Source organism: Triticum aestivum, chromosome 5B (assembly GCF_018294505.1).
Source record: "Triticum aestivum cultivar Chinese Spring chromosome 5B, IWGSC CS RefSeq v2.1, whole genome shotgun sequence".
In the NCBI taxonomy this organism is placed as follows: Eukaryota; Viridiplantae; Streptophyta; class Magnoliopsida; order Poales; family Poaceae; genus Triticum; species Triticum aestivum.
In genome coordinates, this window is record NC_057807.1 from 647,776,992 (window position 1) to 647,792,641 (window position 15,650).

Sequence of the window (15,650 nt, forward strand, 5' to 3'; positions counted from 1 at the left end):
TAAAATTCCACAATGTAAGGTGCATTTCTTCTAATTAATCAAAAAAAATCCATTTTTAGCCCTATAGAAAAGGAAACTACCTCTCCCCTGATTCCATGTATCTCTCCTTGTAAAAAAAAGGAAAGTACCTCTGCGATTGCGTGTATCTATTACTTTTCTAGCCTAAATGATTTACTTACCACTAATCAATGATTTAGGCAAGGTTAATTTTTGGCTAACTTGTCTATAATCATGTGCCTTGGTCATCGTGTCGAAATTATACACCTTACATAAATGAATGGAGGGAGTAAATTATAAGAGGTTGACTAGAGATGCTCTTAGTGTTTGTTAATAAGATGGCATATTGGGTAGTTTCAAAGGAACTCCGAGGGCAGAGGGGTATGGTAGGTGAAGTGGAGCAGGTGAAGCAACCATTTCTCTGCTCCAATAAAATGAACTAGATGCTACTCCAGCTCCAATCCACTAAGAAATTTAAATTGAGGTGTTTGAAACAACTCTACTGAAATCTGGAGCAGTCCAAAGCCTACCCTCAATCCGATAAGAACCAAGCAGGAGCATATCTTATATGTGAAGGTCGATCATGTTACTGGATTTGTGGATCTAGTTTGTTAATTTGACTCGATGACTAGGGCTCAGGGCCACTAGTTCTTAGGGGCGCGTGTATGAAGACTTCCCATCTGTAATCGACAAGTTCGGGCCAAGTCCGACAAGCAGCACGTGAGCGGCTCGTTCTGGCGGTAGTGGTTGCTTGATGGTCCAAGAATGTCTATGTAATTATTATTATTATTATTATAGGGATGCTTTGTACTTTTGGTGAACTACTTTTAAAAAAGACTCCGAATTCAATTGACTGTGATAGACCTTCATAATCATTTTCCCTTAATGTTCAAAGTATGGTTGGTAGAATGGTAGAAACTTATGTCTACTTGTATATTTGTAGTAGTTAGTCCAAATACATGTTGGTTTATCAAGGTTCCATGAAAACATGATGCAGACACTGCACTAGGATCATTTTATATCTTCTATAACCAACTCATCATGAGCTAGCACACCATAAAGACTTGGTAAAAAAGTACAAATACAAATACCCACATATGCGCAATATCTATTAAGCAGTGACATCGATCTTCATGCCTTGCTGGCAGTGACCCGGAAGGCTGCAGATGAAGAACGCTTTGCCTCCGCGGGCAAGCTGGATGTGGTCATTGCCGGAGGTGTAGGTCCTTGACGGGCCCGAGACCCTGCATGAGTTGTAGTCGCCTTCTCCCACCTGCACCACGTTGTGCATACACTACGAAAAAATACACTTCCGTGATGATACGTGTTTGTCATAGTAGGTCGCGTTTTTTGTCATGCATGAACATCCATGACAAATTTATGACAGAATCAAGATAGTCATACCTGTGCTGTCGTAGAAGTGTTCCATGACATTACCAAAATTATCATCATGGAAGTGTCCACTTCTATGACGATAAATCGCACGTCCTAGAAGTGCTTTCGTCAAGGGTGACCGACACGTGGCATCCACCGTAACGGAACGCCGTTAAGCTATCAGGTCGGGTTTTGAATCGGATAACCCGTTAACTGCCCCGACCAATGGGGATTTTCCACGTGTAAAATCATCATTGGCTGGAGGAAACACGTGTCGGCTCATCGTTGGGACAGATGTCATCCACTCACTGGACGGAAGGCGCCTATGATACGTCGACACGTGGCACGGCCCAACAGAGGCCCATTCCTGTGAAAAGGCTGGCCCAGTAAAAATTAGCAGGCCAGCCCATATAAGGCCTACTTGTGTCAGGTCCATTTAAGCCCACGACCCATACGAGATGTGCCAATTCGGCCCATCAACGGCCCGTTAAAGATTTGACACCATTGCAGCCCATCGTCAGTTCGAGCCCGTTAACAGCCCGCTATATATTTGGGCTCAATATCGGCCAGATGAGATTTCGGCCTGTTAACGGCCCATTTAATGGATGGGCCAATTTTCAGGATATACATCTTTCGACCTTTTTGCGACCCATTTAAATGTTGGGCTAAATTCCGGCCCGGTGTGTCTTTCAGCCTGTTGACGGCCCATAAATCTGATGGGCCATTTGTTGTCGGACCTAAGTTTTAGCCTTTTAGTGACCCATTTAAGTGTTGGGCCAATTTCTGGCCCGGTGTCACTTTCAGCCTATTGACGGCCCATAAATCAGTTGGGCCATTTGTAGTCGGACCTGAGTTTTGGCCTTTTAGCGACCCATTTAAGTGTTGGGCCAATTCCCGGCCCTGTGTGCCATTTGGCCTGTTTACGGACCATAAATGAGTTGGGCCATTTGTAGTTGGACCTTAGTTTTGGCCTTTTAACGGCCCATGCCCTTCATGGTGCAATACCAGCCCGGTTTCTCTTTCGGCCTGCTAAAGGCCCACAACACAGTTGGGCCATTTACAATACGACCTGACTTTCAGCCTCTTAGCGGCCCATGGTCTTCATGGTCCAGTACAAGTCAACTGTCTCTTTCAGCCTGCTAAAGGCCTACAGTATAGTTGGGCCATATGTATCCCAAACTTAGTAATGGCCTGTTAACGACCCGTGCCACCTGTTGCCCACTTCGATGTCGGCCTGTTAACGACCCGGGAGGTAAGAGGGCCGACCATTAACTTTCGGCCTAGTAACGGCCCATTAACTTAATGGGCCCACTAAAGTTCGTACATGTCTTTAGGACAAATTAGATAATTTGAGCCCATTACGACGAGCAATTATGCACATGACCAAAACCGATCAAGCAAAGGTACGGCATATAGGGAATAACATTGCACATCCAGCATATTTTACAGGAAATTACATCCACTGGGCAATCAAAGATTGATGCCAGTGCAAAGAAATGAGCAGAACCTAACCATCTACAACGTCACAATCTACAACCTCAGCACAGATGACACCCATAAGCATGTGGGCAAGTTCTTTCTGCTTTGCTACACTGTCTCTGAAAACATTGATCAGTTGTTGTGTCGCACGACTCTGCACCTCTGATTCATCCACCATTACCATCATTGCTTAAGCCATTAATTGGTTCACAAACATACATTTATTCCATTGCATTCTAGACAGAGGATACTGAACAGATTCAGATGGCGATTTTGGCAGGCTTCTATTATTGATAGTGGAGAGTGTCTCGACCACTACATCATAACATAAATTAGGACGGGAACCAAACAGATTAATCAAGAGTTATTGCCATATAACCTGGCCAAGATTTACTGGAAAGAAACAATGGGGTTGCCTTGCTATTTTCAGAGTTTGTCTTCTTATCTTCAGCAGCCTGCACAACATTAACACACTAGCATTGCTATCATTGGCCAAGTCAGATAATAGGAAAGCAACATTGACACAACGAACGTTTGGGCAACTAGCCTACACCAAATTAACACAATATGGCACAGCTATCATCAGCCAGGTAAGGTAGCACGAAAGCAACATTGAAACAATGAATGAATGGGCAACCAGAGAAGCACTACAATTCAGTAATGTGCGTGATATGAGATAGTACATTCATGCAGCTCAGTATGCAAAACTACCAGGCAGTTTTCCTTACAAAAATCAACATTGGCGCCTTTAACATTTTGCTACAACTAATTTTAGATCAGATAAAGGTTAGATTCACGCCGATTAACAAAATACATGTTGATGTAAAAATATAGTGATATACAACAGGTACTTACATCAGCATTGGAGCACAGAGAATTCCTACAAGATATTTTCCTCGAATACGATCCCAATGGAGGAAGTCTTCTATCGTTTAACCTTATTTTCTAAAAGAGAGATGTGTAAGAAACATGTAGAAAATATGATCAGAATGCTATAAAATTTCATGATGCGAGGATACGCACACGCTTCTTAGAATGGAGTTGACATTCTTTTGCTGGACTGGAGCGGACTAGTTCTTTGGCCACTGGAATCTGCTTATTATCAGTGGGAGTTGGGTTTCTCTGTGCTGGAGCAGTATCTATGAAAAATGGAGTTGGTTTATTATCTCTTGGCGTTTGGATCTTTTGCAAAGACCTAGTTTGTAACCCTTTAGATTCTAACATAGCCGTCTTCCCCTTGCATGCATTATATAGAAGAATGGTGATTCAGTTATAAAACATGCTACAACAGAGATGGAACAGGTACTGAAGAATAGAAAGGAATGACATATTGACATGCATTCCCTCCATCCGGAAATAAATGGACGGGTCTAGGCGTATTTCAGTTCTAGATACATCCAATTTTATCCATTTCTGCGACATTTAATCCGGACAGAGGGAGTATGATGTAAGAGCTAGGGATACGACAGGACAACACAGTAAAAAACACTGAAAAACCCATTGCATAACCAAAGTATTCAAACCCACTGATATGAGATAGTACACTCATGCAACTCAGGATGCAAAACTACCAGGCAGTTTTCCTTACAAAAATCAACATTGTGGCCTTTAACCATACATTTTGCTACAACTAAATTTAGATAAGATAAAGGTTGGATTCACGCCGATTAACAAAATACATGCTGATGTAAAAATATAGTGATATACAACAGGTACTTACATCTACATTGGAGCACAGAGAATTCCTGCAAGAATCTTTCCTCATAAACGATACCATTGCAAAAATTCTTCTATCTGTTAAGCTTATTTTCTAAAAGAGAGAGGGTAAGAAACATGTAGAAAATATGATCAACATGCTATAAAATTTCATGATGCAAGGATACGCACACGCTTCTTAGAATTGAGCTGACATATATTTGCTGGACTGGAGCGGACTAGTTCTTTGGCCACTGGAATCTGCTTATTATCAGTAGGAGTTGGGTTTCTCTGTGCTGGAGCAGTATCTAAAAAAACTGGAGTTGGTTTCTTATCTCCTGGCGTTTGGATCTTTTGCAAAGGCCTTGTTTGTAACCCTTCAGATTCTAACATAGTCGCCTTCCCCTTGCATGCCTTGTATAGAAGAATGGTGCTTTAATTATAAAACATGCGACAACAGAGAGATGGAATAGGTACTGAAGAATAGAAAGGCATGACATATTGACATGTATTCCCTCCATCCGGAAAAATGGATGGGTCTAGGCGTATTTCAGTTCTAGATACATCCTTTTTTATCCATTTTGGCAACATGTAATCCGGACGGAGGGAGTATGGTGTAAGAGCTAGGGATATGACAGGACAACACAACAAAAAAAACACTAGTTGAATGTAAAACTATATGCTAGCGGAATACGTATAGAAATAACTAAGGCAACACACACGTGTATGATTGGGAAAATAATATGGCATTGCAATAGAGCACTAGAACAACACTTCAATGTAAAAAACATGGTATGGCAGACAGATGAAGTACATACTGATGAATAACAATGCATAAGATATTCAGAAGCATGATGTCCAAATTAAGCAGATGGCATTGCGATAGAGTAGAATGACAGTACTTGAATTTGAAAACATGTTATCATGAATGGAATAGGTACTATAAAACAGGAAGGCATGACATATTTACATGCATGATCAGCATGCTAAGCACATGGCATTGCAACAGAGTAATACACTCCAGGACATTATATGCATGTTGTACCCATATCACATGCAAAGTTAGAGCAAGGACCTTCTGGGGTGAAGAGGATTCATCATCTTTCTGCAAGTCTTCTGAATAACTGCCTTTACATGTTCCATCATATTGGGTATCATTGACATCAAGTTTATTGGCCTTTACATTGCTCCGCGAGGTTCTTGTGGATATATCAGTGTGTGCAATTATATTTGACATGCATGGAAGACAACTAGTAGTTAGATTTATGTAGATGAGTGCCTGTAGGAGACGACATAAATAGTAGGACTGGGGTTAACTAGCAGCAACAGGTCTCATAAACTAAAGGGAGAACACAGATGAAAGCTACATAATATGTATCATTTGTACTCGAGATTAACTAGATGGCACACAAAAGTATTAAAGAACAACATAGGTAATACTAGAAGTGGTATAATACTATAATCACCAGCCTGTGGGATAGCATTGGTTGATGGATGATGACTATGGAACAGCGTTACCTAAAGAACAAGTATCTTAGCTGAACTATGGAACAACGTGAACTCCTGAACAAGACCCGTAAGAGATCAGCATGAATATACAGTGAAATGTGATGATCTATTTTCCATTCTTAGATGAATAACAAAGCCAGAAATGTTGCACACAGGTAAGATGAGGGTACAACCTATCTGGCTGCCATCCATAGGAGTGAGCATCATGTGCTGACTTGTCGATGGCCCTACAGTTGTTGTGGCTGTTCATGTCGGGCACGTGCATTCGATGGAGGGAACTGTTGAGTGGGGACTTTAGCTCCCTTCTGGTGTATGCTTCCCTTGTTGGAGCAGCTGCGGTGAGTCAGAAGACGGTGTGTCTGAAGATGTAGATAACACATAATGTTAAGAACGACATATCTCTTTGATCTAAAAAGTACACTAAGAGATCAACAACAAGGTACGAGAGTGGTCACACGTCTATTGACTGAAGACTAAATTGGGGTCACACGATTTTATTTTATTTTGGTACTGTCCGATCTACGCCGGATGGCTTGATGGCCGTCTTGTGCCTCCCAGCTGACACTGTTCGGAATCTTCCCCGAAGAGCCAGCGACCAACGGCAGAGCAGCCTGCCTCCGCCGTCTGTGGCCCCGGCCAAGACCCCGCTCCCCGCCCCACCGCACTGCCGTGATTGCGCCGCCCCCGGGCCAATCCACAAAGACTCCCCATCATCCAGATCCGGCGGCGATAGTACCTTCAACCCACGCAACTCTAAAAGATAGCCATCTAAGCGTTGCTTCCGTGGCGAACTTGCGGCCCCACACCCTTACGTTAGACACCAGCCAATCGGCAGACTAGGAGCTACGCCGCCTCGAGGGGTGCTGCTTCCCATTGGGACTCGATTGGCCCAGAATAAAAATTCAGACAACTGACGCCTAAATAAAGTGATTTGAGATGAGGGTGCGACCTATCTGGCGGCATGGTGAAGTAGGCAGGTCCAGCTACCGAGTCGGTGAGGCCGACGCGGTTGTGGTGGCGACCAGCGGCAGGGAAAGAGCGATGACGTGACGGTCGATGGCTACGCGGAAGCAGCGCCAGGACTCTGGACAGATCCGAAGTTGGAGCCGCTCCGATGCCGTGAACAACGGCGGGGGTGAGTCGGCTCTGGTACGGTTCACGCGGCCGTCGTCGAGGTAGCACCAGCAGCACGGAGTAAGAGGCACACGGCCCAGTGCACAACGGCAATTGGACAGCGTCTCCGGCATTAGGGAGGAGGGCGGCTGTGAAATTAGTGCGGTGGGGGCCGCCATGGAGGTGGGGCTGAGGTTTCGCGGCTCAGGAGAAGGGAGCTTCCCGAGGAGAAGGTGATTTGGCGCCCATGAGGTATGAATGGGGGCATGCGGGGGGGGGGATTGGGAGGGGAGTGGAACCATGTCTTACGGACGCATTTGTCTGAAATATGAGGGGGAGTTACAGTTCTACCCTTGCCTATAGGCTTCTCGGCTTTGGTCTGTGTACTGAGGGTCGGGGATAGTAGAGTAACTTTGCTTCTCCCCAAATAGTGGGCGGGAGCGATTTCGGGCGAGGAGGTCGTGTTTTGAACTATAGTGGGCGCGAGCGATTTTGGGCGAGGAGAGCGTTTTTGAAATAGTGGGCGCGAGCTATTTCAAGCGAGGAGAGCGTGTTTTGCCGACCATGGTTTATGAATTATTCGGCACATGTCATTTCGGCCGAGGAGAAGGTGCGCTTGGATGAAGTTACGATCCTACCCTCGATGTACAACGGGCCAATTGATGCGTGTCCCACATAGGACGGTAATTTCGCGTCTCCCATTTATTTGCTCGTGCGAATTACACCGAGCAGAAAGGATGTTTAACGGTTCGTTCAAATTTTGGGAGAACGAGCATCCACGTCTACCTTACCAAGTCGATTCGAATCAAATTTTGAAATATTAGCTTGCCACTTCTTTTTTAGATGGAGAGATGATGCTCGGGAGTAATGTGTTTTTACATGCTCGTTGCTAGCGATTTACTATATGACAAATAGTTGACCCACTGAAAAACGGGAATCAAACCCAAAATGAAATATCTCGATTCAATGAAGTAGCTCGTTCAGTAGGTCAAAATAGTGAACTAAATCCAAAATTGAACACCTCAATCGAGTAGCATGTTGTACATTATTATAGTACTCCATGAACATGTTGAAAGTCAAATTAATGAACTTGTTTGATATACGCATATATCCGTTCATGTGTGGATTGCAGACAATATGTTCTCCAATTTAAATATTTGAATGCAAGTTTATATCGAAACATGGTTTATATCAGTCTTTGATGCATAAAACGCGACCTCCCCCTCTCCCGGACTCCTGTTCTCTCTCTCTCTCTCTCACTCTCTCGCCGACAATCTTCAATTCTGTCGCACGCATCTGACACAAAAACCTTGTTGGTCCCTCTCCCTTTCTCTCCATCTCTCTCTCTCTCTCTCTCTCTCTCTCTCTCTGTGTGTGTGTGTGTGTGGGGGGGGGGGTCTTTCTAGTTCACATTCATATATACACCATCTATAGGTCTCTCTCGTACACTATGTATGATACTCTAGCTAGTCCAAGCTAGATATCTTGGGTGCAATCATCGTATGCACACAAATTCCTTGGCTATTTGCCCGTAACTCTCACACACCACTATGTCGTCTCGGAGCTCTTCCCCCCCTCTCTCAAACTCCCCATCCACCTGGGTTACACATACACATGCATATCGCACTCGCACTCGATAGGCCCATCTAAAACTCTATCTCTCTCCCTTGTTCTCTCTCCATCTCACACGCACACACACACACACACAATCTCATGCCCAGCTAGCCAAGTATGATGGTCTCTCACTCAATTGTAGGCACACGCAGTCCCCCCTATATGTATATGACTAGCTAATCTTAGTCTCCATCACAAACATGTGCATGGTCTATCTTGATTTATCTCGGGGCATCTTTCTATCGCGCACGCACTCCCTCGATCTCCCACCCATATAGTCCCCTCACGATCTCGAGGGGATCTTTCTATCACAAACACACCCTCTCTCCCTCCCCATGCGTCCATGCCATCCATGTGTCCCTCTCGACCTTTTTTCCTTGTTGGCCAGACCTCTATTGGACATGTGCTACAGGGGTGTCTCTCTCCGTTGCAAACAATCACACACTAGCTATCTTCGTGTATGTCCTCGCCTCACTTTTCCATCTCGGAGATGCATGCGTGATATGTTCGCATAAGAAATGAAAAAACACACTCTCTCTCTAATTTATCATTTGTTGTCACTTTCTCTTTCACACACATACTCTTTTGCACACTTACTCATTCTCCTTCACACGCACTTGATCTGTCTCGACTGAGGCACTCTCCTCTGTCCATAGCATATAGATTTATTGAAAAGTCAAACATCACAAAGTTTGACCATGTACGTGGAGAAAAACAATTACATCTAGTACGACAAACATATACCATTAGATTCACCATGAGATGTAGTTTTGTATGATGTATCTTTGGTATTGTAGATATAAATAACATTTGCGTTAACCTGATCAAAGTTTCCAAAGTTTGACTTCTAAAACTTTTACATGCATAGCATTATCGAGCGGATGGAATATCTCTTTCCCCCTCTCAGCTATCTGACGCACCACTCAGCCTTATCGGGGCTCCTCAATCTCTCTCAAACTTTATTGGTCAGTTTGGTTCGTGACCAGACCCTCATGCCTTGATGGCCGGTACTGCCTGGTGTGGATGTGAGATGTAAAATATTTCTGCCTGGCTAGGCTTGTGTGGTGCTGAAGCGTTTGGGTCATGCCTGGGCCAGTCAAAGCATCAACGTCCCATCAATCAATCCATGCATCAATTATTTAATGCTAATATACATCCATGTTGATGTTAGCCTCGTGGCCGCACGACCAGGCACGGCCAGGCGTTCGAAATCGGTCGCTTGGGCCAGGCTACTTGCAGTATCTGGAGTTTAGCCAGGCTAATTAAAGTGCAAGGGAACCCAGCCCAGGCCAGCTTTCTTTTTCATAGGGTAGCAACCAAACAAGCATGCATGAAATCCAGCCACAACCCCAGGCCACGCAAAAGATTCTCATGACGCAAGCCAAACTGGCCTTATATCTCCCTGGTTCACACATACACATGTCTCGCTCGCGCTATACATATAGACCCATCCAACACTCTCTGCCCTTGTTCTCTCTCCATGTGACACGCACCCCCCTAAGTACCATAACCCCTCACTCCATCATAGGCTCTATTTGGATCCATGGGTTAGAGTTAATTTGGGTTAGTTTGGAGTCAACTAACCCAAAAAGATCCAAACAGGAGGGTTAGTTTAGGTTAGATGCATCTAACCCATCCAAAAAAACTAACCCATCCAAGAGGTGCTTATTTGGGTTAGTTCTTCTCGGGACCACTAATAAACACCTTTTCTCTCGCTCTCCCCGCAGTAGATCCCTCCCCACTTCCTCGAAGCTTCTCGTCCTCTCCCTCCCTCCCTCTCGCACCACCCGTGAAGGTGCCTCGCCGTATCCGCGCTCCATCTAACCCTACCATCCAAACACCTCTTTACTTAGAGTTAGTTCAGGGTTAGTTAAGGGTATGAATCTAACTCTAACCTCTAACTGAGTTAGAGTATCCAAACATGTCCATAGGCGCAAGCACTCCCCCCTCCTAAGTATGATTATCTCTTACTAGCCATCAGGAACACATGTATCATCTCCTTCCATCCATACGTCTATCTCGATATCTCTCGAGGCATCTTCTATCGCGCACACACCTTGTCACTCGATCTCCCACCCATGTAGTCCCATCACGATCTCCAGGGGATTTCTCTATGACAAACATACACTATCTCCTCCCCATGTCTGCATTTTCTCCGTACGTCTCTCTCGACCTCTCTCCCTTCTTTGTCAGACCCCTCTTGGCCATGTGCTAGGGGTCTTCCTCTCTCGGTTCCAAACAACCACACACTATCTCCTCACCTTGCCTCCATTGTCGAAGATGCATGTGTGATATGTTTGCATAAGACACACACGCTTTTTCTCTACTTTTATCGTGTGTTGTCCATGTCTCTTTCACACACGCACACACACTTCTCTCTCTCTCTCTCTAGGGACTCTGTCACGTCCATAAGCATATGGATGTTTTGAAAAGTCAAACCTCAGAAAAGTTTGACCAGGTATATGTGGAGAAAAACATTTACATCTAGAACGATCATTAGATTCATCACAACATGTACTTACTTCATACTATCATTTATCTTTGGTATTGTAGATATAAGTAATTTCTTTATAAATTTGGTCAAAGTTTCAAAAGTTTAACTTAAAAAAATGTTGTAACTACATTATCGAACAGAGGGAGTAGCTCTTTCTCTCTCTCTGCTATCTCTCACGGGCCTGCCCTCTCACTCGAACTCTCTATACCGATGGATTATACACTCACTATGTCAGCGTATAGCTCCGTATATTGTTTAGTTGACCGGTAAACCAATCCACATGCTGTGTTGTGAGCTCGTGTTCTGTATCTTGGTGTGCTGGCCCATGTGGCAGTGGGTGAAAATAAGTAGAGGCCCATCTGACATGCGGTGAAGTAAACAAAGTTGAAACCACTCGGGGTAGCACCCCACACGCTAGTAAATTGAGGGCGCATTGAGGACAAACTTCTTGCGCGCGAAGGACGCACTCGCGCACAATTCACCATTGCACGGCGGCATGCACAGAAGGACGCACTCGCGCACACCCAGCACACAACACACACCAGCACATGTGTACACCGGCGTCGCCGCCGGTTGAGATGGACGGTGAGGCAACCAACAAGCGGAGGCGGCTCGAGCCAAAACCGCATCCGGCGAGCCTGGACTTCATCAGCAGCCTCCCTGATGACATGCTGCTCGTCATCATCGGCCTCCTCCCCACCAAATCTGCCGTGCGGACCGCCCTGCTCTCCCGGCGGTGGCACCCCCTTTGGCGCTGCGTCCCCCTCAACCTCACTATCGATAGCTGCCTCTGCGATGGGGATTGCAAACGCATGGCCGCAGTCTCCAAGATCCTTTCATCGCACCCTGGGCCAGCCAGACGCCTTGACATCCGCATGTTCAGTACCAACTGCAAGGTCCAACCCAAGTTCGACGAGTGGTTCTTATCCCCCGCCCTAGATCAGCTCGAGGAGCTCAGCTTTGAAGCTGGACGATGTCGCTCTCTTCCGCCGTCCGCACTCCGCCTCACGCCAACACTGCACCGCGCCAGCTTCAGCTCCTGCTATCTTCCCCAGATTAATGCCGCGCCCGCCCTTCTTCTCCCTCAACTCAAGCAGCTCGACCTCTTCAACATTGTCATCTCGAAGAAGGCTATGGAGCACTTGCTCCGCAGCTGTACTGCGCTCGAGTACCTTCGTCTTGAGCAGATCCATGGGTTCATTAGCCTCCACATGGCCTCGACGAATCTCCTATGGATTTACGTGTCTTGCTGGCCCCGCAACAAGACATCAATTGGGAAGAGATCATTCCAGCTGTTCCACGTTATGGTCATTGAGAATGCGCCTTTCCTTAAGAGATTGCTTGTATCGGATCTAGAAGGTCCAACAAAAATCAGGGTCATTAACGCGCCGAAATTGACAGTATTGGTGTACTCGTCTGCCAAATTCTCCGAACTCTTTATTGGATCCGTAATCATTCAGGTACAACACTCATCTTCTTCTCCGTCTTCTTGAAATTCACATTTTTAAATTTCTTCTTGATGTATTTACGACCGTCTTCCAGAAAATGATTCCCACAAGCTTGACCCAATCCATGCGCACATTGAAGATCTTAGCACTAAAATCTATCGTCCCCAATCTGGATCAAGTTGTTGGGTTCCTTACATGCTTTCCGTGCACCGAGAAGCTACTCATCGAGGTGAAACTTCTTTCCTATAAGTAAACGGTAATCACAAGTAGCTCAATTTTTTCGTAATTTTCCCAAATTACGATGACAAGTGTAGTGTTCAAAACTACATCTACGCATTGCACCGAAAGAAATGTTTTTAGTATTTTTTCTCACATGATCACCTGCATCGTTTTTATGCTGTACTACTACTATAGTAGCCTAGGCTAGTCATAGTGGAAAGTAACTTAGACTACTCCAGTAACTCTATGGTTACCCTAAGAGCAAGTACTACCTCCGTCCTGGTTTACTCTTCCAATTTTGTAGTATCAAAATTTGACCATAGATTTAACTGTCAAAATGTTAATGCATGTCACTAAGAACTATATTGTTGGATTCGTATTTGAACATAATTTCAAATGGTGTAATTTTTAGTGACAAGCATTGGCATTTTCTTAGGTAAATCTATGGTCAAAAGTTTATACTAAATACGAGGTAGTATTCCCTCCGTCCCAAAATTCTTGTCTTACATTTGTTTAGATTCGGATGTATCTAACACTAAAATGTAACTAGATACATCCGTATTTAGACAAATTTAAGATAAGAATTTTGGGACGGAGGAAGTACAAAAGTTGGCTATGTAGGCAAAAACATGTGCCAAATTCACTTGTGATGCATTTGGCATCGATGCCCCTCCATTGCTCACCTGGTGCCCCAATCTGGCTCACCTACTTTGCTCCGGTGCCAAATTAACTCACGCAATGAAAAAACACTGCATGGGAGAGAGAGAGGACTGAGGCAATAAAAAACACTTGTTTGGGAGAGTGAGAGGCTGGTGTAGTTGGTTTGATTGATTTGTTTATACATGTGGGTCTGTGTGCACAGTGGTGCCAACTCTCTCACATCGCGAGAGCGGAGCCAAAATCTTTTGATTTGACATCGATGCGTATTATGTGGCATACTTTTGTGAAATATGGCATCGGCCACATAGTGGAAGGCAACAAATGCCCAAGCTCTTCACGTGCTCCTAGTTAAATGAGAGGAAACAGAAAGAGAGAGAGAGAGAGAGAGAGAGAGAGAGAGTGAAAAAATATCACTACCCAGCCAACCCTATTGTATGAGCGAATGATATTGGTACCTCTTGATGACACTGCAATCTTATGCAGCCAGCTGCTCTAATATGTTCTCTTCTTTTGCAGATAAAAAAAGACCCGAAAGTGAAAAATGTGCTGCACTATAACAATCTCATCGAATGCCTTGATCTCCATCTTACAGAAATTGATTTGATCGACTACCGAGGCAGCACATCTGAGATTAAATTGGCCAGGTTCTTTGTTCTGGAGGCAAGTGTGCTCAAGGTAATGAGGTTTGGCATTCTCTGGCGCAACCATGAATGGCGTGCTGATCACTCCAAGCGTCTAAGCCTAAATGACAAAGTCTCCGTAGAAGCTGAATTTGTTTTTGAAACATCAAGTGGCCAGAGACTCGAAAACTTATTTGCCCATTAGTAACTTGTCAGGGCGGTGGATTTTAGTTTGTATGATAATGCTGTATCCACCTAAAGTAACGAAAGTTCTTACGTAAACTTGCTAGTAATTCCCTCTTCCTAGGTGCAGCATTACTCCTAACATTTGTAATATCAGTTTGAAACTTGTAATATTGTCGTGTCCTATTCCTGCATCTTCAAAATCCTGTGAATCAAACAGGTCCGGAGTTGGTGATGATGTTGTGCCTCCCATCTTTCACCAATAGCCGCCGGATCTAGATCTGACGCATACAAACCAAGCTTCTCCATTTTTGCAAAAAGATGTCCGTACTTGTTCCCTATTTACAAACAACTCCTTATCTCTCACAATCAGCCTTATCTCCTCCCCACCACATCTAGAAGGCGGTGGAAAAATCTGGCGCGATGGCCGCTGCCGGAGCCGTCCACCCCCAATCTTGGTGTTCCATGCAATGCACATACATCTACGCACGGGAAATTATGTCGAACATGGCTAGTTGTAAGCAGGCTAGCTCTACAGCCATGATGATAGTGACTGCAGACGGTGAGGCTGACTATGGTATGCCGAACACGGCGCCTATACTTAGGTGTCATCTCCAGCGCAGGGTCTTGTCACTTCACTGTGAGGAGCAGCACGTAATAATTTGACCAACGGGTAGTACAGTGCTAGTACTAGTAGCACCACTGTCTGGATTTAGGAGTACTACCACGTCCATCTGGATTTAGTATTTGCCTAGCAATATCTAGTAGTAATGCATGTCACAAAAAATGTACTACTCCCTCTGTAAATAAATACATGGTGTTTTATTCCTATCGGTGAGAGAACTTAATGTTTTTTTGCTAACTTGTAATAGGATTACATGCAATGAACTAAACACTGCATGTCATGTTTGGTAGTCTCAAGTCATTGAAAGCATGAACGGCCCACATCTCTCATTGGCTGATATGTCACGAAATAAGAAACAAGGAGGGAGTTAATGCACCGTGCCTAAGGCTAGCCATAATGGGGGTAACATAAGTAGTATCATGCACTTGGGACTCGCAAACATGCTTATGTGGCAGGAAATTAAAGAAGAGAGAGATGGTTATAGTAACATAGGTAGATACCGTAACATAATAAATGTAATGCTACTATGTGTCATGCATGGCAATAAATGAGACCACTTATGATACTAATCTATGACACTATGCACTATAAAGATAGTAACATAGACTAGTAACATACGC

The 15,650-nt window shown here is 44.5% G+C and overlaps 1 protein-coding gene across 1 annotated transcript in view; it reads right to left on the minus strand.

Annotated features, from left to right (window-relative positions):
* Positions 1-1,108: 1,108 nt before the first annotated feature.
* Positions 1,109-15,650, minus strand: part of LOC123117376 (basic blue protein-like) — an 88,819-nt gene continuing 74,277 nt past the window's right edge. Inside the window, exon 3 of the mRNA XM_044538145.1 lies at positions 1,109-1,290. Within this exon, the coding sequence (XP_044394080.1) occupies positions 1,109-1,290 (182 nt within the window). The remainder of the gene's footprint in view (positions 1,291-15,650) is intronic.